The following is a 27,960-nucleotide window of genomic DNA, read 5'->3' on the forward strand; positions in this document are numbered from 1 at the left end:
ACAGGAATCATCTACAAACCAATTTACAGACTCCTCTTTTTCCAGGGTGGTCTCTAAATAATAGGAATTTCACTATAAATGCATGCATGCATTCCCCCCCCCCCTCCCCCACTCATCCCAAACAAACAAAAGTACAGCAGCAGGCGCATTCCCACAGGACTACTAGCATTAAATCCTAAGGAATGGTGGGATGCAAGTATGATAACCAGGAATTAGGAATGCCTGGAGTGAGCTCACCTGCACTCGAAATGCAAAACTCAGAGGCCAGAGGAGATTGTTTTTAAATATAAAACGATGAATAAGTATTTCCCAATCCCAAGAAAAGATGGCCCACTCAACTCTTTCATTTCTATACTTGGCCCAATCAGGACATTTTTACAGACAGACTTATTCCGAGGTGGCATTACTTCGCCAAAGATGGTTCCTCTCTGCTCTTTTAAAATCTTAGAACCAATAACCATAGCAAAGGACAGAAGAAAGTTATCCAGTTAAGCAGACAAGCTCAAATGTCAGTTCACACTCAAGGTTTCAACTCTGGAAGCCGTGGGCTGGAAGTCCAACGAGGCAATAACCTGCGCATCGTACAACTGTACTAGCACAATTCATCAACCCTCTTCTTGAGCACTGAACCGGTCATCAGTGGAAGCAACAGCTCAATGTTTATGGTTCCAAAAAAGTATTTTATACTGGCAACCCAAAGAGCCTATAAAAATAAACAGGGGTGACACCTAACCAAGACTCCCAGGAAACTTAAAAAAAATGAAGTGACATAAACGGAACTCAGGCACCAACAGACACGTACACACTGCAGGCCAAAATTCACAATGATTTCAAATCAGGGTGCCTTGCCTGCCTTCTCAACTACTAATGTGATACAGCATCAACAAAAGTGGAAAGGATAGATAATAAATGCATTTTAAAACAATTGTATACATAGTAATTCTCTTAGATTGAAGGCAGAAAAAAAATCAACTATATTCTGATTGCCTCACTATTTTGAAAACAAATTTAAATACCTGTACATTGAAGATTCTCAAACAATCATTAAACATAAAGCACATGGAATATCTAAGCACCATAATTCAATGCATCACTGGGATTTTAGTAAAGCATAAATGGGGAGCATGTGAATTTTTTGTACAATGTCCACTTGAACTGTGATGAACACGGAGCAGTTTGTCTGGAGTGCATTTTAAAGTATCACACATTAGAGTGAAGCATTGATAGTTACAGGTCTGCCACTGGCAATAGTACTTGTGGCAGCAATTTGAGGCGATATCAACAAAGCACACAAATGTATTGACACAACATTAAAAAGGGTACTGGCACAAGTATTATTTTCCCCTGCACAGTATCAACATGGTGAATGTCTTTAGGGATAGGTTCCCTTTGCACAAACCAAACAATTTCCATAGTGCATTTAGGAAATATATTACTTAATATTACTATGATTTAACTATTGCGCATCAAGAATTGTGTAATTTTTTTAATGTTTTCAAATTGTAATTTTCAAACCAAATCATTTACAAAATGGAACCAAATAAATATCACCGATATTTTCTTATTCACCTAAAGAAGAAAATCATTCTATTATATCCAGGCTTTCCTTAACACAAAGGTCACGTGCTCCCATCCTGCTCAGCTTATATTCTATGCCCCCCTCCATTCAATCCCTGGCCTGGCACCATCAGTTGTCAGAAACTAGCTCTTACTCCTGCCCCATACAAGGTGAGTGACTGAGATGGGACCATTATCCCAGCCTCCACAAGAATGATTTTAAAAAAGTGTGTTTTTATTTCTAAGGCTAGTATGGAACCATAATATTAACATAGTTATAGTACTTTGATTTGAGCTGTGGATGCCAATATTGCCCCATTAACTTTTCTTTTCTTTCTGTTGAGAGCAAAGATCGGGTGTGCGAGAGAGAGAGAGAGAAAAAAAAAATCGAAGACTGCTCACTGCCCCACCCCTTTCAATTTCCTTGCCCCAAAGTTGACAAAAAGCATAAGTACTTTGTTCATGAAGTACTCACTTTTTCTGGGTTCTGTTGAGATTGCATTCCTGCCAGACCTTCTCTACCACCTGATTGGCTAATTTTCTAGGAATTTTCCCACCGTGTCCAGAATTCTCCATATTAAATCCCTCGGGCATTGAAGTAAGCTTCGCCCACTTCTGGGTGGATTGAATTTCAGCTAGAAAGAAAAATAGCAATTAGCAAACATTTTAAAAGCTTCACTTAATGGTTAAGCTACAGCAACGTATATGAAACACATTATTCGAACATAAAACTTGTTCTAAGTATGAGCCCTGCTCCAGAGATGGGTTTCATGTTTGTGCAACTAGGTTGAAGTCAGAATCTGACACACATATACACGTTAGTAAAAACTACCATGTAGCTATGATACAAGTCCTGGGTTCAATCTTGGTCTGTGCTGAGTCGGTGACCTCAGCTAGAACAGCAGTTAGAGTGCACATCTGAAACAGGAAGTAAAAATCAGCCAGAGTATCCACTCTCATCAGTACCCAAAGACTCTTATTCAAAGTTTACATATACGGAGAGCAGGGAGGAAAGAATCTGTTGATTTGATTGCCACCGCATTTGAATAGCCTGCTGATGAGGATTGTCTAGGCTCACACAAGAATGGGAGGGAAAGGAGGGCAGGGAAGCACCAGGTCTTTGAAGTATCAGAGAAGGTTAATTCAAGTAGTGCAGATGTATATATGGACTGTCAAAAAGGCATTTGATAAAGTACCACGTAACAGACTTATTCGGAATATAGAAGCACATGTTCTTAAAAGGAAAATGGTAACTTGGGTAGGTAATTGGCTGCAGGATTGGAGACAGAGAGTAGTGGTCAACAGATGTTTTTCTAACTCGTGAGACAAATCAGTGGGGTCCACCAGGAGTCAGTATTAGGATCATTGCTTTTCTTGTTAAAATATAAATGACCTGGACAATTAGAACCAGGTCCCAGAGATGATTGAAATTGTACCCCCTAGGACCAAAGTTTGCAGATGATACAAAACTTGGCAACATAGTAAATAGTAGCAGAATAGGAGCAGACTCCAGGACATAGACAGACTGGTGAAATGGGCAGATGCAATTTAATGCAGATAAGTGATGTACTTTGGGAGAAACAACATGGAGAGGCAATATAAACAAAATGGTACTATTTTGAGGGGGTGCAAGAGCAGAGACACCTAGAGGTGCATTTTCACATATCCTTGTAGGTGGTAGGGCAAGTTGATAAGGCAATTAAGAAAGCGTATGGGATACTTGACTTTGTAAACAGGGGCATTGAATACAAAAACAAGTTGTCAAGCTAAACCTTTACAAATAACTGGTAAGGCCGCAGCTGGAGTATTGTGTACAAATCTGGGCACCAAATTTTAGGAATTATGTTAAAGCCTTGGAGAGGATGGAGGAGGTTTACCAGGATGATACCAGAGATGAGGGAGTTATGTGGAGAGATTGGAGAAGCTGGGATTGTTCTCCCTAGAGCAGAGGTGGTCAAGGGGAGACCTAATATAGACACTCAAAATTGAGGGATTTTGATAGAGCAAGTCAGGAGAAACTGTTTCCTCTGACAACTGGGTCGATAACCAGAGGTCATAGATTTAAAATAAAATCGGCAAAAGAACTAGAGGGGAAATGAGAAAAAATTATTTCACAAGAGGGCTGTTATGATCAGGAACACACTACCTGAAATGTGGAGGAATCAGATTCCATAGGAATGTTCAAAAGGCAATTGGGCATGTGTTTGAAGAGAACACGTTTAAAAGGGTTATGAGGAGAAAGCTGGGTGTGGGACTAAATTGGACAGCTCTTTGAAAGAGTTGGCTCAGGTACGACGGGCCGGAGGGTCTCCTTCTGTGCTGTGAGATTCTATAATTTTATGTCAATCACATGACAGGAAAGCAGTTCAATCTCAATAAAAAAAATGGAGTTGCAAACACCAAGGCCAGAACAGATACAAAACATCATGCTCAGCACATTATAGTTCAGACGGCGATTTTAAGTAACTAATTGAGTCAGAAGATTAATTAAAACTGGTTGAATAAATCAATACACCCATTTGTTTATCAAAATGTTGTTAAATGGCTATAGACACACAGCAAGATGAGATGCAACATGCCATAACATACCAGTCCCAGTCATATTACCTGTTTCAGTCTCTTCTGGTGATGTGGGTGGAGTCAAGGTCACGGAGGAAATGGCTGGATCCCTCATTGGGGCAGGCACTTGGTGGGCACTTGAGTATGCAGCTGTGCAATGCGACGTGCCAGTGGAGCTGCTCAAGATGACAGTGGCAACATCAGGCTGAGGCACCAGCACAAAGCAGGCTGGGTACACCATTCGCACACCCGCTGTAAATAAAATACCGTAAACATTAACAAAATAGCAGCTTTTGATTTAAGTGCATGCCCCTTTGATCAAGATATTAATATGAATAAAGCCAAATAGTATACATGGGACGTTAAAACAATACTGATTTACTGAAGACAAAATATTATTTCCCACAGTAGTCTGAGTTACAATATATACACAAATTTACTACTTGGCGCAGTGCTTTTCTGCAGATCCAATTTCTCTCTCAAACAATAAAGTCTACTTAATATCACATGCAATGTAAAACACTTAAATGGATGTCAAGGTAGTAGCATAGCTTAGCCTCTAATCACATCCATGAACCACTTGTAGTTTACATCATCGAAACTATAAAATGCACCACAGCTTTGCAATGTACACAAACATTTGTCACAAAAATCACCTCTGCACCTAACATTTTGAGTCACACTATCGTGAAAATGATTGAATATCATGTACTAAAACAAACAAAAAGGGCTGATAGTCAACCTAAAGGGTACAGGAAGAGAAAGCACCTCATCTTCAGTGGTCTCAGCAGGCAAAGGCATATGGAGTACATTAATGACAAGGGAAGCGGATACCAAAGCAGAGCAGTGCTACACAAATCTATTATTTCCCAGGCAATTAATCTCCAACATACACTTCCCATACAACTTGATAAGTAGATAATCAAAGCACTGTGGTATAAAATAGTGAAACAGAATCACTAAAACACACCATGCACTATTAAGCTCAGTACTCAAGAGTCTCTGCTATAGACTGAATTTTTCTCACTGCTACACTTCATATAAAATGGCCGAGAAATTCCTCAATGAAATGGAAGAGCCCAGATTCCACCCATGAATTGTTACCTTTACATTTCTCCCAATAAAGACTTACATTTATATAGTACCTTTCAAGACCACCAGACGCCTCAAAGCGCTTTACAGCCAATGAAGTACTTTTTGGAGTGTAATCACTGTTTTAATATGGGAAACGTGGCAGCCAATTTGCGCACAGCAAGCTCCCACAAACAGCAACGTGATAATGACCAGATAATCTGTTTTTGTTATGTTGATTGAGAGATAAATATTGGCCAGGACAATAAGAATATTCTACTGGAATGAATCATGGAAATTAAGTTATGTAACCACTGAAGATGTGCTTTAAAATAAAATGGCTTGGAAACATTTTCACTGGCAAAAGAAAATTATCTGTTTGCTTTGTGCTATTTTATTTTAACGTTTTGACTTTTTGCTGTTTTATATACCAGCTATTTGTAGATATTTCAATCTAAAACCATGTAATTTACAGAAAGCTCCATTAAATCCGCTAAATTGGTTCAACCTTTTCATTTCCACTTACCAACAATGACTTCTACAGCTGCTATTGAGTCATCATCCCAGTCTACCTCCTCCTGTTTGTCATCTGTGGTTTCCTTTGAGCTGGTCTGTATTGGATAGAATTGCTTCCATTCTTCTATCAGTTTAAGAGTGGGAGGATCAGATAGCTTGAATGACTGACCTGTCAGGGTACCATTTAATCCAAAGGGGCTGAGGATCACTGGAAGAAAAGAAACAGAATACAAGTTGACAAAGACTGAATAAATTGGGGGCTGAACGTTAGAGTTGGCAAGTCCAGTCACCTCCGGGATTCAGCACAGATTGACGGGATTAAACACTCCTAAGTCTACCAGCTGCAAGTATCCTCCATGGAATAAAAGTAATCTATGTGGAATGAATTTGGGCAATCTCAAAACTAGGTCCAAGCAAGTGTAGACTCACAGCATAACATTTCTCTCTACTTTGGCAGGAACTGAGTGTCAAAGAGAGGCAGCACAAAGATGCATGATGTGAGTAATGGAAAAAAATTTAAGTGGTACAACAAAGGGTGCTTTCTGAAGTTTAATTAAGGCACATTGCTGGGTCAAAGTATAGGGAGATTTACTCTGTATCTGGCATGCCAAACCTAACCTGGGAGCACTTGATGCCAGCAGTGGGTGCCCAAAGGGTAAAAATGTTCCACTTCCTGAGGAGGATGCAGCAGCAACAGTGGAAAAATAAAACAAAAAAAATTAGTTGAGAATTGTCACACCACTATCACACACATCCTAGCAGCTGGCTGAAGGCTTGCTTTAGTGTAGGCCTAGATGCAGATCATCCAGGTGCTCAGCAAGAGGGGACAAATAGAAAGCTAAGTCAACAGGTGTCCGTTGGAGCAGAGAAGGTCAAGGAGATAATTTATAAAATTAAAACTTTTAATATATGAAGGGTTTTGATAGATGAATAGGGAAGTACTATATTTCTCTAGTTTGGGAGTCAGTGATGTGGGATCAACAACTTAAAAGTCACTCAAGATAAATTGAGGAAGAGGTTTGGAGAAATATCTTTACGTAGCATTGTTGGAGCATGGAATGCATTGCCACAGAGCCATTCTGACATAGACCAATGCATCTTTCAGGGGAATAGAGGCTAAATATGTGAAGCAGGGGATGGATACGGGGTTGTGAGAAGGACCAGCATAGACACAAGCCAAATGGCCTCCTTCTGCGCTGTGAACTTCCTATTCACTTAAATAACCTTGTTTAAAAAATATATTTTCTAAACCAGTTCATAAACATACAAACTACATATTACAACTTCGCACTCCTCTCTGAAGGCATTGACTTGTTCGATGGGTCCCAGCAGCCTTCCAGCCCCTCATGCTGGCCATTCTGCACAGACAACCTATAGACAAGAGTAATCGGCTTACTGCTTGTCTGTGGAGGGCATCACAGCCAAGCCGAATCCTGTTCTCAATAAAGACGTGCTCTTTCCAGCAGAGTTTCAGTGGTTGCCCTTCAGGAGCACGGAGGCCATCTGTAGCTCCCCAAATGAGATCAGCTAACTTAGCACAGGCTGCAATCTCTGTGCCTGTACGGTCTAATGATACGGCAGGTGCTGCCTTTATCTACAAGGCCATTGGAAGGGAGGGGGTGTTGAAATAGTTACCAATACATTTAGCAATATTAGTCCCGGCTAAGCATTACTTCTCTCCCCACCCCCACAAATATGTCAAAAGAGCCTTTTGACAGATTTATTCTGTCAGAAATAAAGCATCTTTTTCCTACCTTGGAAGGGGCTGGAGGATCCCTGGGCAGCGGTAACATGTTCTTCACTCAGACGATACACTGGCTGGTGCTGGTTTATCTCAACACTGGTACAGACCTTACTGTCCCCGTGCAAGAAAAACGTAAAGGAACAGGACAAGTGCTCACTAGAGAAGGGAGAGAAGAACAATACGGTTATATACCTTAACTGGTGGACTTGGTTGCTATAATAATGTACAGATTAGGAGCAACAGGAACAATTCTCATGTATATTCACATTTCCATACATTCTGTTTAGACAGGTTCATAATACAGTGAGGTGACCAACTGCTGCCCACCTCCCTCCTACAGCTCGAGGTTTGTATTTACAGCCTGTGCTACTGTCGGGTGTTGACCAGGCTGGGATTCAGCATTGTTCCCTCTCCTTGCTTTCTAATAAAAGCAAGAGCCCTGTTTAAATAGGACTGTTGAGCTAGCTTGTTTTACTCCCACTCTTGGCAACCAAGATATGCACAATTAAAGTCTTAAGCTGATTTGAGGAGGTGGAAATCACAGAAGCTGACCCATGTGCCAACATTCATTGACGCAGTGTGATGCACTTGAATACGCCAACAAAAATACTGGTTGGGACTGTGGCACTCAATAATAACAGACTAATGGTCAGGTTGGTTCAAACCCCAATGCGACTGCTTGGTTGGCATGCTCGAGATGATCTGCAGCCTTCCCAGACACAGTCCACAACTAAATACAATTATTTATTGTTTTAAAACAAGATGGCAATTGAATGCACATGGCAGAGAATCAGTAGAATACAACAAGGAAGCAGTTTGCAGGTAGCCATTAACGGTTCCTCATAACTGATGGGTCAGCTGGCTTGGAGCCGAAACAATCTAAAAAAATATAGCCAGAAATCTTGTGCTCGCTGCATTGCCAAGACTTGTATTTTATTTAGGACACCATTAGTGAAAAACATTTGTCGATCATTAAATTCTGTTAAAGGATTCAGAGTTAGAGATTTATGATTATTCCAACCGTTCTGACAATTGCAGCAATTCTGGAATTCCTACATCCCAATAAAATTATTTAAGGCAAATACCAGTTTATTGCTGCACATGCAGTCTTCAAAAATCCACGTCTAAACTGACTTTCATAAATTAAAAGTAAAAAGGACAGGATAAATGACATTTTAATACACAAATTTAGCATTGGTAAAGCTCATATTGAAGGGTCGGTAATCGAATCTGTACAAACAAAATTACTCAATACCAGGGGTGGGTTGAGTTTGCAATAGGATGGTTAAACGAACAAAGAGACTGTATTCAGTTAGATTATACTTTATTTAACCACAGCACTTGACCCTTTCTTAAAGTACAACAGCAGACAAATGGATAGGTAGGTCATGTTTTTTTACCATTTTTCAGAAGAAATGGGAGATCTATGCAAACATCTGCCCCACATATCAGACAGTAAACGAATACATTTTAAAACCAAATAGCATCTAGGAAATGAACACTTTCCTATCACTTGCTGGAAACCTTTTTAACCAAACTACACATACTTATGAACTTGCCCACAGCTATTCATCTTAACGCCATCAGCCCAGATAAAAATCAGACAGACTAAAAGATGTTACACTGAAGGGTATGCGGCTCTTACTGTTCAATGAGTTTTAAGTCCCTCACAACCCAAGAACACAAGCTGTCAGAACACATTATCAGTCCATCCATAAAAAGTGAACTGCGTATAAATTCTACTGATCTGCCAATGCACTCTATGTAAGCTACCTATAGAAAATAGAAAAATCTAAATTTAAAAAAAAACACAGACTTCATATAAAAAGGTGGTTTAGGACAACTATTTTTTTTTTTTTAAAACAGTCCTCAGTATAATACATTCAGCAACGCGCTGACATTGTTGCAGAAAACTACTTGAAGTATGCACATGGAGTACTCCACATTAATACATTCCATATAGCTGTGTGGGAATGTGATTTATCCCCACAAATGAAAGTCAGAAATGCTTGAAACACATGAAAAGTGAATCTGTATCAGGAAAAGAAAAGCGGCTCTCTCTTTCAGGTTGTTGGGTTGTAGATACTCACGCTAGTATTCATATTCTTCCGTTTTATCCTTAGTTTTCATAAACTGGTCAAAGTAGATTTCATAGAAGAATCAGAGACTTTCATTGCAGTGGGATTAATGGGCCACGTGATTTATGTTCCTATTATTAGTTTCTTTAATATTTGTTGTTTACAACTTTTTCTGAACACATTTTACTCCTCATGTACACGACTAATTCATGCACGCACACAGCAATACTCTTTAATTTGACAAAAGGATAGTAATTTCTTCTCTAGCCCACTATATTTTACTGGAAACTCCCAAGCCCTCTGGTCTTTCACTGAACTGGGTCAAATAGATCCATGTTGCTGGATGAGGAGTATTAACAAGTTGCCAGTTGAGTGGAAGTATTGACCAGTGTAAAAATCAGTCAACAGTTACATGGTCACGGTATAGTGTCTGCATTGCTGAACAATAGGAAGCAGACAATTATTACTGCAAGTGGTGTAGCACTTCCAGAACAAAAAAGACCAATGGTTGTTGTTGGGGGGGGGGGGGGGAAAGAGACATGCAAGTCAAAATCCTCCCATACATATACAACCAACTACACCTGCAAAATCCATTCATTTTGTTACAAAAAGGGAACTTCATCAAAACAAAATGGGACTCCCAAACTGTACCAATCAAATCAAAATCTACAACCAGGGCTACAAACATTTTCAAATAAAGTTTTACTCTGTTACAAGTTTTGTAATTTTTTTTATATTTAAATTATGCATGTTGCTAATCGCTTCAGGCATACTGGTTCAGTGGAGTTATTGAATTCAAAAGCGTAATAGATCTTAACATGCAAACACAAACAGCGGCATCTGAAGCACGCCATAGCAATTACAAACCTATATTACAACAGTGACTACACTTCAAAAGTATTTCATTGGCTGTAAAGCACTTGGGGACATCCTGAAGTCGTGAAAGAAGCTATATGAATGCAAGTCTTTCTTTCTCTGCTGATTATAAGGGAGCTGAATTACTGAGTAGGGCTTCTTGAAAAGCTGCTGTGTCAGGATTAGTATTAAGTGGAAAAAGTACTAAAAGGGATGCCCCAGGGCTACATAGAAACATAGAAATTTACAGCGCAAAAGGAGGCCATTTCGGCCAATCGTGACTACGCCGGCAGACAAAGAGCCGCACGGCCCTTGGTCAGCAACGCTAAAGGTTACATATAAACCTATGAACAATGACGGAAAGGCAAAGAGCACCCAGCCCAGCCAGTCTACCTCACACAAATGTGACACCCCTTATACTGAAACATTCTGCACTCCACCCCAACCAGAGCCATGTGATCTCCTGAGAGAGGCAAAAACCAGATTAAAAACCCAGGCCAATTTAGGGAGAAAAAATCTGGGAAAATTCCTCTCCGACCCATCCGGGTGATCGAAACTAGTCCAGGAGATCACCCTGGCCGTATTTTATTCCCTGCAGTACTTACCATTATATCTGCGCCGTCCAACAAAAGATCATCCAGTCTAATCACAATTACCAGCTCTAGGTCCATAACCCTGCAGGTTACTGCACTTTAAGTGCCCATCCAACCATCTCTTAAAAGTGGTGAGGGTTTCTGTATCCACCACTCTTCCAGGCAACGAGTTTGAGTTCCAGATCCCCACAACTCTCTGCGTAAAGAAGCACCCCCCCCATCCTCTAATCCTTCCACCAACCACCTTAAAGCTATGCCCCCTCCATCAATGGAAATAGGCCCTTACTATCCACTATGTCCAGGCCCTTCAATATTTTGTACACCTCAATGAGGTCTCCTCTCAACCTCCTCTGTTCCAATGAGAACAAACCCAGCCTATCCAATCTGTCCTCATAACTAAGATTCTCCATTCCAGGCAGCATCCTAGTAAATCTCCTCTGCACCTTCTCTCGTGCAATCACGTCCTTCCTATAATAATATTCAAAAAGGAGTTAGATGAGGTCCTTACTGCTAGGGGGATCAAGGGGTATGGCGAGAAAGCAGGAATGGGGTACTGAAGTTGAATGTTCAGCCATGAACTCATTGAATGGCGGTGCAGGCTAGAAGGGCCGAATGGCCTACTCCTGCACCTATTTTCTATGTTTCTATGTTTCTATGACCAGAACTGCACGCAGTACTCCAGCTGTGGCCTAACCAAAGTATTATACAATTTAAGCATAACCTCTCTGCTCTTATATTCTATGCCTCGGCCAATAAAGGCAAGCATTCCGTATGCCTTTTTAACCACCTTATCCACCTGCCTGCTACTTTCAGGGATCTGTGGATAAGCACTCCAAGGTCCCTTTGTTCATCTACACTATTAAGTGGTCGACCGCTTAATGTGTACACCCTTTCCTTATTGGCCCTCCCAAAGTGCATCACCTCACACTTCTTGGAATTAAATTCCATTTGCCACTGCTCTGCCCACCTGACCAGTAGATTGATATCCTCTTGCAGCCCATAACTTTCCTCTTCATTATTAGCCACACAGCCAATTTTAGTGTCACTTGCAAACTTCTTAACCATACTCCCTATATTCAAATCTAAAGCGTTGATATATACCACAAAAAGCAAGGGACTCAGTACAGAGCCCTGCGGAACCCCACTGGAAACATCCATCAAATCATTACCCTTTGCTTCCTACCTCCAAGCCAATTTTGGTTCCAACTTGACACTTTGCCGTGTATTCCATGCGCTTTAACCTTCATGACCAGTCTACCATGTGGGACCTTATCAAAAGCCTTGGTAAAGTCCATATATACTTCATCGTACACACTATCCTCATCGACCCTCTTGGTTACCTCCAATCAGGTTAGTCAGACACCATCTTCCCTTAACAAATCCGTGTTGACTGTCCCTAATTAATCCTTGCCTTTCCAAATGCAGATTTATCCTTTCAGAACTTTTCCCAATAATTTTCGCACCACTGAGGTACCTACCATTTTAAAATTTGTATCAATGACTTGGATTCAGAAACTCAATGATTAGTCAAAATTTCCAGATGATACCAAACTAGGAGGGGCAGTAGAATTGAAGGAGGCAACTCCAAAAATTACAAAAGGAGTTGAACAAAATATGTATGTGGGCAAAATAATGGCAGATGCAATTTAATGCAGACGAGTGTAAAGAATATATGTAGGAAGGTAAAATGGACAACAAACATACTCCATGAAATGGTGTAGAAATAGCTAATGAATATTAGGAGATGTCCTAATAGACTCGATGCTAGATGTGTTCAACAAATAAAAAGAGCAAATCATCAACGCCATAGAATGTTTAACTACATAGCCAAAACTGTAGCAGCCAAAACAGTAGCACATACATCAGAAGTAGTGGTGTCAGCTTGCCCCAGTGTTAGCATTCCACCTCAGTCAAAATCGTGTGGTTTCAAGTCACATTCCAGCAGTTTAACACATAATCTAGTCCAACAAGAGTGCAGTATCGAGGAAGTACTCCATTATCAGAGGTGTAGTGTTTCTGATGAGATGTTATCCCATGGTACTATTCAAAGTGGAGCAGCGGAGTACTCCTGGCGTACCGGGCAACATTTATCCCTCAACCAACATCACCAAAAAAGATTTGGTCATTTATCTAATTTCCATTCAGCTGCCACCTACACAACAGTGCACATCAAAAGTAATTAATTGACAGTGAAGTACTTTGGCATGCTCATAGAATGTAAAGATGCTACGTAAATGCAAGTTCTTCCTTTCATGATCCAACCATAGTGCTCTGAACAGTCCCCATCTTGTGCCCAGTTCTGGATGCAAAGAAACAAGAGAGACATTTAAGACTGAAGGCAGTGCAGAAGAGAGTCGCAAGGCTGATCCCTAACGTCAAAAGGTGTGAGTTAAGTGAAAAAAGACTGGAAAGGAAGCACCTGAGTATATAATGGTAGTCAGAGAATTGAAAAGGTAAATCTGGAATGTTACTTTAAACTAAATTGCAAAAGTAGGACAAGGGTACACAGGTTTAAGCGAGCAATGTAAATTTAAGACTGATATCAGGAAGTTCTTCTCCACACAGATCTACACGTGGAACAGACGTCCAGACAGAGTACTGGAGGTTAAATCATTTAAGAAACTTAAATGGGGGGAAAAGAGGAAGCGAAACCATAGGATCTTTCTGGATGGATGAATTAAGATGGGCCAAATGGCCTTGGTCATCTGTAATTAGTGAGATTTGGATATTGTATTTGCATAGGAATAGAATATCTACAACTCTCATGATGTCTCTCACAGAGGTTGCATGACCAAAGACTGAAACTCCCTAGAACCCACGTTCTGAAGCAGAACTCAAGCCCTACTCCAGATAGGGAGTGCAGGCCTGTAGGGTAGTGAGTCCAATGGCAGGAGGAAACAGATCAACCAAACTGGTCAGTCCTGAATGGTGTCAAGCATCTGGCGTATTGTTACAGCCGAATAGAGTATTCTCTCACACTCCTGACGTGAGCCTGTGAGTAGTTCGGCAAAACCCGAATTGGGTGGGTTATTGATAAGTAAGTATCGCTTGATGGCACTGTTAATGATTGGGATTTTACTGATGGGGCAATAATTGTCTGGGTTAGATTTGGCCTACTTGTGTGTGTGTATAGGACATACTGTCAGATCGATGCCAACATTATAGATGCATTGGAATTGCTTGGCTAGAGCAGCAGCTGTTCTGGCATCCAGGTTTATCACTAGAGCACACAGCATATTTGAGAGCCAGTAACATTTTCTGTAGATACTGTATTACTGATATTGAAGTTTGGCATCTGCGATTGGGAGTGGAACACCAATCCTCTGAAGTGGGGATTTATTCCCCCACCCCCACCTCCCGGGGAAATCCATGTTCATCTGCTTGCTTGGTGGGGTTTGTTCAATTATAAAACATTCTGGCAAATTTCTGAATCAACAGTTTTTCCCACTTTTATTTTCTCTCATCCTCTCAAAAAGGAGGTGACTCATTTTGAGGAGTGATATATCGGTGCTCAGCCTCAGCAGCCTAATGAATCTTGGATTTTTTTTTTGAAAACTGTGATTCTGTGCTTGATCTCGTGCTCACCTATCCAGCAGGAAGAGGTGTATTGGGATCGGGTTAATACTTGCCTATTAGCCTGTGAATGCGGAGCCCAATTCTTTGATTGCTCCCCTGGCGTAGAGCAGCTGGCCGGCTACAGACCTGAAATTTTCCCATTGGTATCCCATTGAGCCACTGAGTCTCCATCGGTGGTACAGTTGCTCAGAAAATGCAAATTTACTTTCATAACTAGTAACACAGGTCCCTGTCCAATAGGGAATGAGAGTTCTGGATTTCAAACCTTGACCAGAAAATACACCAGTTCCCCAAATGGCTCAGTGAGTAAATGGAATGATTTTTGAGATATTGAGCCAAAAGTTCAGGAAGATCATGGGTTTGATCTCTGGTCTGAATTCACTGACCTCAATGGAAGGAAGTAGCACTAGAACTGACTGCCGCATCCTGGATAGGGGAAAGGAGGAGAATCAACCAGTGTTTGCAATATCCAGTGACATGAGTGTCTCTATTGATAGCAAGCTTTAGTTTCAATGATGATGCCCCTAAAATGAACTAGTTGAGCGATATGGTCTTTCCCGCACGAGGACTGGCCAGCTCGCTGAGGTATTGGAGAGCTGTTGGTGCGCATAGAACTGCATGCCAACATGAGCTGCTGTCTTAAAATAAAGGAGGGGACATCAGAAAAAAAAAAGACAGTAAGTTGCGTAGTAGCTTGATAAAGTGCAACATCCCCACCGGCACCTGGGAATCCCTGGCCCAAGACCCGCCCAAAGTGGAGGAAGAGTATCTCATCATCATAGGCGGTCTCTCGAACGAGGATGACTTGCTTCCACATGAATTCAGAGATGTTTCAATGAAGAACCCAATATTCCAGTCCTGAACGCGAGGGGTGGAAGATGCCTGTGTGTGGATTTATTTTTTTAAAAACGTGTGGTGACCATTGCACATCAGTCACCACACGGGCTTGATAGAGCTAGGCCTTTAGCCAGTGGCAAGGGTTAACCAGGACGACTGGAGACCTGCTCTGCTGCATGGACCTGGTGCCTGGGAGGGCACTGAGCACCTAGAGTCTCGTCACCGAGCACATGCAGAAACCAAGCGGACAGTGGAAGGGTCGTGCGGCAAACCAAGCTCCCCACCCACCCTTTCCCACAACCACTGCCTGCCACACCTGTTGAGAGACTGTAATTCTCGCATTGGACTGTACAGGCACCTGAAAACTCACCGAGTGGAAGCAAGTCTTCCTCGATTTCAAGGGACTGCCTATGATGATGATAAGCTTATTATTGCAGTGCTATATATAGCAGGAATTTTAACAGACAAGTTGAAATTCACTTCTGTTCCAAATGTTTTAATAAATTTATGATCAGGCTTAAAATAATAGGCAAATGTAAATGAAACTAGATTTATTAGTTTACAGAAGTATGTTGCTGTGCTTGATCCTTGCACCTGTGCCTTTTACCCTCCCCCAAATGAATGTATAGAAGTGTATCTGTCTCTTATTACTTCCATGCCATATGGGGGGCGGGGGGGCGGGGGGGGGGGGGGGGAAGTGAGGAAGAGGCGGGAGTAGAGTGCTGTCCTCAAAATTAAAAGACCACCAGTTATTGGCTCTGGGTAAAATTGTTGTAATCTTAAAAATCCCAATAAAGCATTTGAACTCTTTTTTTTGGGGGGGGGGGGGGGGGGTAGGTAACATGCTTAATTCGGTCCCAACTTGGTCATTAGCCAAATTTATTTTTTGAAATCTTGACAGCTCTGGTCTTTATTCATTAAAGTATAATCATTCAATTTGCATGCTCAAGTGGATTGTACTTTTATAACTGTACAAGAGTAGTGGTCAGAAGTGATGACATTTTGCTTGTATTGCAGACAGTTCGAAATTAGATCTGCTAAAGTGCTGGATAAACTCAGGAGACTCGAGTAGCTTGGTCACATGATAGTCCCCCTGGAATAACGTGTTCCAGAGGAGGCCGCCGGGAGATAAAATTAGCACTTTCGACCACAGCAGTTTTTCCTCAAGGCCAACAGTGCATTCATTTTTTTTTTCCCTCAGAGAAGTCTCACAAGAGGTTGGAGAGGGAGATATGAGCAAACAGTGGTGAAAATTCAGTTTTTCCAATCACTGCGCGAATAAGAGCAATTTGTCAATTACCAGAAGGAATTTGATGAATTGGCACTTTTTCAGTGAATGCAATGTACTTCTCATTTTGCATTGCAGACAGTTTACAAATTACTGTCATATACTAGGAAATGGTGGACCACAGAAATAAGGTTTCTGGTTGCTGTTCGACTGTTACAGTGGAACAACATGCTGACATATGTTTTACCAGCAGAAGCTGGAATGATGCCAATAAATTGGTTTCATTGAATTATGTATTGTTTTGCTTTTATTAGGTTTAGTAAATGTTTTTTGGGGTAGTATGACAGTACAGCATCACAATATCACTGATCCTTTTATTGTACATAGTGCTTGAATTTTTCTCCAGTCAATTACATTTTTCTTTCTTCCTCCCCACCCCCCACGCCTCTTTCTTGCATGCCGTACTCGCTCAGAGTGTGCAAGTAGGTGGCTTGCTCCCTGGTTACAGCCCGAGCGACATTTTAACCCAACTGCAAGGGGTGCAGCTATACTGCTACTTTTTGTCGCTGTGAATAAATTCCTGTTTCGGAACAATGCAGCAGCGACAGGATAGTTCAGGACTCCGGACCCAATCAGGCGGGAATCCAGTGGTGTAAAAATCCCATTAGGAAAGGCTATGCTGTGTTTAGCTGAAAAAAGTACTTAAGCTTTGGTCATTTTCCAAGGCACCTATTAAACTGAAGCACAGAGTTGTGGGTTTTCTTTTAAATGTGGAAAGTCTTGTGCACCATCTGGGAGCAGGGCTCTGCTTATGCATGCGGGCAAGCCACTTAGAATGTCCCGAGGTCATGAAAGGTGCTATACAAGTGCAAATTTGTTTCTTCTTCCGCATGTACACAAGTCTCACCAGCCACTTCACAGCTGACAGTCGAACAGGTATTGCAGGTTTCAAATTGTACTTGCTGATCTATCATCATAGGCAGTCCCTTGAAAACGAGGAAGACTTGCTTCCACTCTAAAAGTGAGTTCTCAGGTGGCTGTACAGTCCCAATACGGGAATTAGTGTCTCTGTCACAGGTGGGGCAGACAGTGATTGAAGGAAGGGGTGAGCAGGGAGCCTGGTTTGCCGCACGCTCCTTCCGCTGCCTGCGCTTGTTTTCTGCATGTTCTCGGTGACAAGACTCTAGGTGCTCAAAGCCCTCCTGGATGCTCGTCCTCCACTTTAGGGCGGGCTTGGGCCAGGAATTCCCAGGTGCCGGTGGGGCTGTTGCACTTTATCAAGGAGGGTGGCGTCCTTGAAACGTTCTCTCTGCCCACCTGGGGCTCGCTTGCAGTATAGAAGTTCAAAGTAGAGCACTTGCTTTGGGAATCAGGCATGTGGACGATATGGCCTGCCCAATGGAGCTTGTCGAGGGTGGTCAGTGCTTTGATTCTGGGGATGTTGGCGAAGACACAGAGGTTGGTGCATCTATCCTCCCAGTGGATTTGCAGGATCTTGCGAAGGTAGCACTGGTGATACTTCTCCAGTGCTTTGAGGTGTCTGTTGTATATAGTCCACATTGGAGTCATATAGGAGGGCAGGTATCATTACTGCCCTGTTGACCATAAGCTTGGTGCCAGATTTGAGGTCCTGGTCTGCAAACACTCTCCTCAGGCGACTGAAGGCTGCGCTGGCACACTGGAGGTAGCGTTGGACCTCATCATCGATGTCTGCCCTTGCTGATAGTAAGCTCCCGAGATATGGAAAATAGTCTTCCACCAACCTGACCCCTCCACACAGCACTGCCCCCCCGGTCATCAAAATTCATGGAGCGGCATTAGACAATGTGGACCATTTTCCATACCTGATCTAACTAGCGGTCCAGCGTGACTACAGCCCACTAGGCGGGCATGTACCATTTTTGTATTTTATTAGGTAGAGCAGTAGAGGTAGTATCCAGAGATACGTTTTTATTGTTTTGATTTTAAATGGTCTATTTACAAGAGATCTGTGGCGTCACCCGAGGGGTTCAACTTCTAACCCGAAGGACTGCACATCCAACTTAAAAGGGCTAAACTTTCCTATCACTTTTGGCGGGCTCTCGGCAATTTTCTTGGCGGTACAGCTCTTTTTCCGCCCGGCGAAAGTTTCCCCATTATTTTTTTTTTTTTAGTGGCATCGGCCAAATCTGAAAACACCCGCTGGGACCAAATGGCCGATATGCAGTGCCGAGAAAAATCACAAGGGCATAAGTTTGGCCTCAACAGAAGCCCGTCCAGATCGTCAAGGGAACCGCCCTGGAAAAGCTGCTTAAACAGGGCAGCGGCTGAGTACTCTGCAAAGAAAGGTAAGTTAAAGGTTCTTTATTTTTTTTTTTAAAAAGGTGATTATGTGCAAAAGATTCTTGGGAATGTTTTTTTACCTTGTTTTGTGAAAAATTAAGTCCCCCCTACCCCCAACCTTGGACTAAATTTGTTTTTAAAGTGCCCGTTCTACTTAGTTTTCCGTTAACCGCTGAGAATAAAAAGGTGCAAGGCCCATTTTCTCACCAGGCGATAAAACTAATGAAAATTAAACAGAAAAAAAATGTACATTTTCGCCAGCATTACTTACCAAACGTCAGCGGTTTTTCTGGGTGGGCAATTGGGCTTTGAGGGGCTCTCAGGAAAGTGTAGCCCAGAGTATCAGCTTAGATTACATGCTCAAATCGTGGAGTGGACTTGAACCCACAATCTTCTGACTCAGAAGCAAGAATGCTACTGTTGACCTTGGATGTTTCCATCTCTCTTCATTGGAGTACATCTGGGCAAGAACAGGAACTTGACATGCGAGTCCCAGAAGTAAACCCATATCCTATACCGTGTAGCACTATGCAAGATATTTATGATCTGTATGAGTGGCAAACAGCCACTGATCAGGTCTTACATCTTAAACAAAGATTTGGCCTCAAAACTTTCAAATGGTCAAGTCCCAGCAGCTCTCTGTCCGCTAAATAAACGAGGGACACATGGGAAGAGATAGTGGGCTTCAGAGTATACATAACCCACAGGAGTCAAGCTCAAAGACTTCAATGTCATCCAAAGTGATGGTGTTCGAGCCTTGAGGCAAGTCCTAATCATTTGTATATGATGCATATAAATGTTACTGGCTGTAGATGCAGATGGTTCATGAACAGCCATTTCAACTATACTAGAGCACAACTGGAAGTCTTACAAAATCTTATTTTCCAGCTCCAGATTAGGAAATATAGTACCTTTTATTACAGCAAATCATATTTTATAGCTAAATGTTTAGTTTTAAGTTTGTAGTCAGTTTCCTCAAATCTTCAATAATATAGCAGCTATTGAAATCAACAACCCCATTAGATCTAAATAAATAAATAAAAATTGACCCAAACAATATGCAGCTGAAAAATATTAACAAATTTAAATAGAATATTCAATAAGAAATCCTGACAAGAAAATTCAAGAATTAAAAAAGGCCACACCACCCATCAACCCACTCCATGTACAATTATTCTGTCACAAGGGTCCCGTCCAGCACCCCCTGCGGCTCCCCTACATGAGGCGAATACTCATTTCTTTCCTTGTCGGAAAACAAAAATCAGGCTGTGGTGTTAACAGCTGTACTACCTTCAATCCAAACCTTTTAAAAAAGACTTGCATTTTTGTAGCGCCTTTCACAACCACCAGACATCTCAATGCGCTTCACAGCCAATGAAGTACTTTTGGAGTGTAGTCACTGTTGTAATGTGGGAAACGCAGCAGCCAATCTGCGTACAAGCAAGCTCCCACAAACAGCAATGTGATAATGACCAGATAATCTGTTTTTACGTTATGTTGATTGAGGGATAAATATTGGCCAGGGCACCGGGGATAACTCCCCTGCTCTTGAAAATAGTGCCATGGGATCTTTTACATCCACTTGAGACATCAGACTCAATGTCTCTCGTTAACGGTTTAACGTTAAACCGATGTTAACGGCTCATCTGAAAGACGGCACCTCCGACAGTGCAGCACTCCCTCCGCGCTGCACTGGAGTGTCAAACTAGATTATGTGCTTGTGTTCCTGGAGTTTGAACCCACAACCTTCTGACTCAGAGGCGAGAATGCTACCCACTGAGCCACAGCTGACACCCCATCTGTGGAGATAGTCAGAGTTAACGTTCCAGGTTCTGATGAAAGGTCATTGCACTCTCACTGCTTCTCACTGCACACATGTTGCCTGACCTGCTGAGTGTTTCCAGAATTTTCTGTTTTTATTCCTTTTTAAAAAAAAAGGCAAATCAACTACCTTCTCAAAAGAGCAAACGAATGAGTTATGTCAGTAATTTATTCACTATGGAAATATTGTCTTGCTATTTTATCAGTGCCATGAAAGGGGCAACGGCAATGTTGTATATAGTTTTATAGCAGGGGCCATTTTAAGCCAAATGATTCTAGTTCAGGTTACCCGCTCCAAAGCTTCGACTTGGGATTTCCACGAAAAAAAAACAGGACTGAGTAATAGTTCAGGGATCGATTTTAGACACCATAGTTCATAAGTTTCTTTTCACTGTGGATATCTGAACAGCATTTAAAATAGATTTCAAACATTCAGTTCTCCTCCTCCAGCCAAAAACAAAAAAAAATCAGGAGAACATTAGTATCTAAATTAGAGCGTTCATTTATGTTAACTAATTAAAATTAGATTTAAGATCCGATATAGTCACTGGACAGTTCTAGAACACAATTGTGAAGTACTTTTGTCCATAGTTCGTGGGTCCTTTCCTTAAAGTTTCTTTGAAAAAAACCCCACTCAAGATGGCTTCTGCAACTAGGTAATGGAAGAATAAGTTTGATTTCTTTATATTAAACACGATTACTCATTTGGCTGGGAAAACAAAAAAATAAGCACCTCAAAGTTCTAGAAACAACAAATGTGCAACAATATAACGCAAAGCATAGTCAACAATTGTTAGACACTACAGATTTGTCCTTTACCAGCTAGTTATGGTTTGACTTCGGTACAACAGATGCAAGAGCAAGATGCAGTTCCTTAGGTAGGAACACCTACATAATTCTGAGAAAAACTAGCTAGTAGGAACCAGGCAGCCACTCCCTTCTGAGAAGAGTTTGCCTACCTTTTGTGTGAAAAGTCATTAAAAAAAAAGGTACTGATTGGTTTATCCTTTCACGAACTGGTTCAAGAGTGCTGTGTTATTCTAACTAACCAACAATTCAGTTACTGCTTTCTGATGTAAATTACTATCAGCGAATAAACCAGTTTGGTAGTTTCACCTGCTACAAAGAGAGTGTTTGGTGTGACTGATAATTGTAGCCTTCTGAAGTGGCGAGCGTGTACTGGAAATCCTGGGGTGCAATCCAGGAAGAATAAACAGGTTTCATGTTCGCGCAGGGCAAGCTATCCCAGATTACTTTGCGAACAAGGTTGCATTTCAGTTCAGAGGAAGCACGCGCCTGCCTTTGGGAGTTGGCTTGTGTGTTTGGGCACAAGTATCTGGAGAGGCTCAGATCCTAATTTTAATACTGCCTTCAGCAACAAAGTTGCTACTCAAGATAAATTCCAGTTCCACCAGTTTCTCTCCACCCTACTAAAATCAAATCAGTCTTGCATCTGAAAAATGTAGCAGCTCCATTAACAACTCCCTTTAAAAAATATCCAAGATCTACAAGCACTTCTCTTCTTCCCCACTGCCCTACCTCCTGTCCCCCATAGCCCCCCCCCCCCACACCCCCAAAAACACTCCTCAGGAGCTGCACGTATATAGTTGAATAATCTCCGTCAGTTACTTTGGGCCCAAATTTGGCCCACCCATTTTTTCGGCGCACTCACGTGAGATGCGCCAACTTCCTAGGCTCAAAACGGCACCAAAGAGATGTCACTGGATTCTGGCCGCTCTGTTGACTCTCCCGGGGTTTGGCGCGGTGCGTCGATTCCACTGGGGGGGGGGCGGAGCTAGGGCCCTGCGTGTGAGAGAGTGCCGGCAGCGCTGTGCATGCGCACTGGAGCGTTCGCGCATACGCAGAAGCGAATAACATCGGCAATCGGCCAGTTCCCTGTGCTCTCCCGCCCGCACCTATCCCCGGCCGAGTGGCCTCTCGCACCGGCCAGCCCGCAGAATCCCCGGGCCAGAGTTAGGAAGGTAGGACTTAAGTTTTTTTTTTTAATTTCTTCTTGATGGTTTTTATGCTTCTTGAATGTTGTTGTGCTTTGTTAGTTCCTCTCCTCTTCCCTTCCCACCCCTATCTCTGGCTACCTGCACTGATTTCTTAACTCTCTACAAGGATTTTCTGTGTGGCCACATACGTTTGCCTTGGAGCAACTATTAGCTGTCCAAAGTGGCTTAAATGGTCAGAACTGGCGTAGGTGGCTGGTAACGCCCCCTTTTGAAAAACATTTTTTAAATCCTAACTAACTCACTTACATTGGCGCAAATTGAATATGCAAAATAGGGATTTATTTTTATTTTTTTTATTTAAAAGATTTTTTTTTTTTTAATTCGTAGCCAATCTTTCCAATTCTTTGTCAAATCACAAACGCCAGAGGTCACCTTGCACACATCAAGGATCATTCTGCGCCAATGCTCTTAGCCAAAAGGCCGAGAGCCACTGCACCGTTCCTGGAAGTACTGCAATACCAGGTTCGTGCCATGGAGGTGGATGGGTCAGGCCCCCCACACACCTCCGTGGAGGTGGATGGGTCAAGCCACCCCACCCACCTCCTATTTCCAAAAAGCATAGGAGAACCACCTTCCTGATCCAGGGAGAACCACTTTGGGGTCATGGTTACTCCCCTGTCAGGTCAGTTACGCATGATCTTAGCCAAAAGGCCGAGAAGCGATGCATGCCACTATCAAATATTCAGCCATTAGGATGGCAAGAGATTATTCACTTCCTAATGCAACCTGAAAACCAGCAAACGCCCTAATATCTGGAACTATTCCCACTGTAACCTGACAGCATTTTCTTGAATATGCATGTGAATCACCACCTCCTCTACATCTCTAAAGCTTGTAATTAGCACCCTGCCTCATTTCAATCTATCCCTTGTCAGACCCTTTAGTTGTTCGATGAAAAAGCAGGCCTGCTGTTCTACCTTCCGAATTTTTGAACTGAGTCTTCATATTTTAACATTCCAAAAGTATCAGAAAATATGGTTTGCGCAACTTTAAAAAAACTCAGTCGCAGCAGCAATTTCCTGCCCCACTACAGTTGTGGCCTTGCAACACTCATCACCCAGGCTCTCAGATAGCAGCCACTTAAATGTTGCCAAGCATCATCATCCTAGACAGTCCCTCGAAGTGAGGATGACTTGTTTCCATGCCAAAAAGGGATGAGTTCACAGGTGTTTCAATGAAGGACCTAATATTCCAGATCCCGAACTACATCGTAAAGGGTGGAAGATGCTGTGCTTGGATTTTTTTAATCTGTGGTGGCCGTTACACACCAGCCACCACACGGGCTTGACAGAGCTAGGTCTTGGTCCAGTGCCAAGGATTACCAAAGACTAACTGGAGACCAGCTCTGCTGCACAGACCGAGCGCACATACATATAGCATTGTGGGCTGGCCCGTGCTGTCCCTGGACCCTTGCCTCTTCTGGGCCCCGGTCACTTCCGTCAACGGACTCTTGCCGTTCCTTCGCCCCTCCTGCCCGCACTGCAATCAGCGACCTGGCTTTGCAGCCGTCGCCCTCCTGCAGCAGCACCGCGCTGCTCCCAGCGGTGGTATGCCGCCGTACGCTGCTCCCTCCAATGGCCCCGGCCTGCTGATGGTCTTGCAGGTCGAGACCACACCGATTTCCAGGCCCGGAGGGTTGCCAAGCAACTTGCATTTATGTAGCACCTTTCATCACAGTAAAACACCCCAAGGTGCTTAAACTACCCAGCACACAAGCAACAGCCCAACTCAAATCACTATCCTTGAGAGTCATGGAGGGAGGGAAGGAGGAGGAGCAAAGACAACACTGATGAAGATCAGTTGTCTTTTTTTTTAAGTTTATAACTTCGAAAAGGAGGGCTCAAAACTATAAATGCAGGTGTGAGAATAATGGTTTTTCATTTGACTGGGATGAAGGAACAAGCCGAGCCCTCGCCCACACATGGAGAACTTCATGTGGGAGTAGCTCACTGGATATCAACCATGATCCAGAACTCTGGACAAACTTCCCCTCCTCAACAGTGACTTTAAAGAAAGAAAGACTTGGATTTATATAGCACCTTTCACAACTACCGGAGGTCTCGAAGCACTTTACAGACAATGAAGTACTTTTGGAGTGTAGTCACTGCTGTAATGCAAGGCCAATTGTAGTGTCCCACTGCCACCCCAGCATTTACCACGGATCAAGCCTATATACTACTTGGTCTGTACATCATACAGTCCCTCGAAAGCGAGGAAGACTTGCTTCCACTGTAAAAGTGAGTTCTCAGGTGACTGTATAGTACAATTAGGGAATTACAGTCTCTGTCACAGATGGGACAGAAAGTCGTTGAAGGAAAGGGTGGGTGGGGAGTCTGGTTTGCCGCTCGCTCCTTCCGCTGTCTGCGCTTGTTTTCTGCATGCTCTCGGCGACGAGACTCAAGGTGCTCAGCGCCCTCCCGGATGCTCTTCCTCCATGTAGGGCGGGATTTGGCCAGGGATTCCCAGATATCAATAGGGATGTTGCACCTTATCAAGGAGGTTTTAAGGGTGTCCTTGAAACGTTTCCTCTGCCCACCTGGGGATCGCTTTCAGTGTAGAGGTTCCAAGTAGAACGCTTGCTTTGGGAGTCTTGCGTCGTCGAGCATGCGGACAATGTGGCCCGCCCAACAGAGCTGGCAGAGTGTGGACAGTGCTTCGATGCTGGGGATGTTGGGATTTGTAGAATCTTGCAGAGACAGTGTTGATGGTATTTTTCCAGCGATTTGAGGTGACTACTGTATATGGTCCATGTCTCTGAGCCATATAGGAGAGCGGGTATCACTACAGCCCTGTAGACCATAAGCTTGGTGCTAGATTTGAGGTCCCGGTCTTCGAACACTCTTCCTCAGGTGGCCGAAAGCTGCGCTGGCACACTGGAGGCTGTGTTAGATGTCTGCCCTGCCTGTTAGTAGGCCCCCATGCTTTGGAAAGTGGTCCAATTGTCCAAGGCCGCATCGTGGATTTTGATAACCGGGGGCAGTGCTGTGTGGCGGGGTCAGGATGGTGGAGGACCTTTGTCTTACGGATGTTTAATGTAAGTGCTTTCATGCGCCTTGGTGAAGATGTTGACAATGGCTTGGATTTCAGCCTCAATGTGCGCAGACGCAAACATCGTCCGCGTACTGTAGTTCGATGACAGAGGATGGGACGGTCTTGAATCTAGCCTCGAGGCGACGAAGGTTGAACAGGTTCCCACTGGTTGTATAGTTTAGTTCCAATCCAGCAGGGAGCTTGTTGAGCGTGAGATAAGCATTGCAGCAAGGAAGATCGAGAAGAGGGTTGGCGTGATGACGCAGCCCTGCTTGACCCCAGTCCGGACGTGGATTGGGTCTGTGGTGAATTCGTTGATCAGGATCACGTCTTGCATGTCGTCATGGAGCAGGTGAAGGATGGCGACAAACTTTTGGGGGCAGCTGAAACGGGGGAGGACACTCCATAGTCCCTCGCGGTTAACAGTGTCAAAGACCTTTTGTGAGGTCAAAGAAGGCCATGTACAAGAGTTGGTGCTGTTCCCTGCATTTCTCTTACAGTTGTCGCACAGTGAAGATCATGTCCGTTGTACCCCGTAGTGGATGGAATCCGCACTGTGACTCTGGGAGCTCTTCCGCCACAGGGAGGAGGATTCTAGCAATGACTTTTCCAGTGGCCAACAGGGAGATTCCTCTGTAGTTGCCGCAGACAGACTTGTCCCATTTTTTAAAGATGGTCACGATTGCGGCAGCTCAGATCTCCAGGCATGCTCTCCTCCTTCCAGCTGAATACGTTGAGTGGATATATTCACTGTACCATCGAGAGCTTTTAAATCTCCAAGTTAATAAGGAGGGGTAAATTTCTCATCATATGCATGAGTTTTCCAAATCAAACTGATTTTTTTTTTTTCATCAACTCTGAACGGACTGAATTCTGATAACCAGCTGCAGATCTCAAAACAAAGCTGCAACCTTTAGGTCATAACCCTTCATTATTCTACATCCAGTGTCCTTGCCAAAACCCTATACTGACCATTTTTTTCTTGTAAACTGTACGTTAAGTCTATATACAGTAGTTCATTCTCTACTGTAGTCCTGTCTCCAGGGCTCAGACAACCACCATAAACTGCTCCAGCTTTGGTTTTGTGGTTTAGGAGTACATCCAAACTACTCATGCTAACTGTCTTGTCGTCATTTCTGTCCTCACTAGATATCCACGTGCACATTTTGCAGCAGAGGACAGTCGACAGAAATCAGGAGGAACCCTGGTTTATTCTTTTCCTTCACCAAAAAGTGCTAAAGCCACTGCTAACCCTAGCTGAAGTCAGCTCAGAAATCAAAACTGGTGCTTTCATGGTCTATGTGGCTCAGTAACACACCAGTTTATTCACCCACATCATTCCTCCTCGTCTAACTTTGGTTCACTTTTTAAAAAAAAAGTTAATACACTGAAGGCTGCCGATTTCAGAGGAAACCAGCTTAGTGCAGCTAGTAAGCTTGAAAACATTAGGGGGCATCTTCAATAAATCAAGGGTAGCTTAACAGCCTGGGTATTTCAACTGTTTCAGTTTCCTCAGTCAGAAAATCCAAGTAACCCCTCCCATTGTTTTAGCCAAAAAATAAGTCAAGAGTGTCAGTTAAATCATAACTCTTTCGGAATGGTTTGATCTTTTTTATAATAGCACTACTGGCAAGATTCCACTTTCCAAAGTTGGTTTTAATTTTCCATGTGAAATGCTATAATGCAGACGTAATGTGAACTGGAATTTTAAAGTTTGAAGGGAAGACTGTCTAAATTCCAACTGGTCGAGAATGAAGTCCGTACAAGTAGATCGGAATGAACAAGGAATAGATGGCGACAAAACCAAAGACAGAGAAATTAGGGACCAATGATAACTCTGAACAAACTACAGAACACACACACACACATTAGTACAGAACACTATATCCATTCCATCTTGGTGAAAAAACACATTAAGCAATAATGAAAGAATCCGATTCTGTTGGAACTGAATAAACTTTGAGTTTATTTACTTTTAGAATCGTCAGCCACCTCGCTAAAACAACAAAGATCATAGACTCCAGACTGACAATAGCTTGTAGCTTTAGTCACACCCTTCTGGCTACCAGCCAACTAGCTTTCAGAGGGATAAAAGTTTGATTATCGACTATTGTGGTTTTTTTTATATTCTCATGGGACATGGAATCATTTGGCC

The 27,960-nt window shown here is 42.8% G+C and overlaps 1 protein-coding gene and 1 non-coding gene across 2 annotated transcripts in view; both read right to left on the reverse strand.

Moving 5' to 3' along the window:
• The window catches only part of med13a (mediator complex subunit 13a), a 129,892-nt gene that overhangs the window by 68,833 nt on the left and 33,099 nt on the right, over nt 1–27,960 (reverse strand). The window contains exons 5-8 of the mRNA XM_070858001.1: nt 7,458–7,603; nt 5,714–5,911; nt 4,165–4,368; nt 2,033–2,192 (exon numbers count right to left, since the gene is read on the reverse strand). Of these exons, the coding sequence (XP_070714102.1) occupies nt 2,033–2,192; nt 4,165–4,368; nt 5,714–5,911; nt 7,458–7,603 (708 nt within the window). The remainder of the gene's footprint in view (nt 1–2,032; nt 2,193–4,164; nt 4,369–5,713; nt 5,912–7,457; nt 7,604–27,960) is intronic.
• On the reverse strand, nt 23,242–23,438 carry LOC139227300 (U2 spliceosomal RNA). Its single transcript, XR_011587420.1, has one exon. It is a non-coding gene; the product is annotated as a U2 spliceosomal RNA (small nuclear RNA).

The sequence above is a fragment of the Pristiophorus japonicus genome, chromosome 16, assembly GCF_044704955.1.
Source record: "Pristiophorus japonicus isolate sPriJap1 chromosome 16, sPriJap1.hap1, whole genome shotgun sequence".
Taxonomy (NCBI): domain Eukaryota; kingdom Metazoa; phylum Chordata; class Chondrichthyes; family Pristiophoridae; genus Pristiophorus; species Pristiophorus japonicus.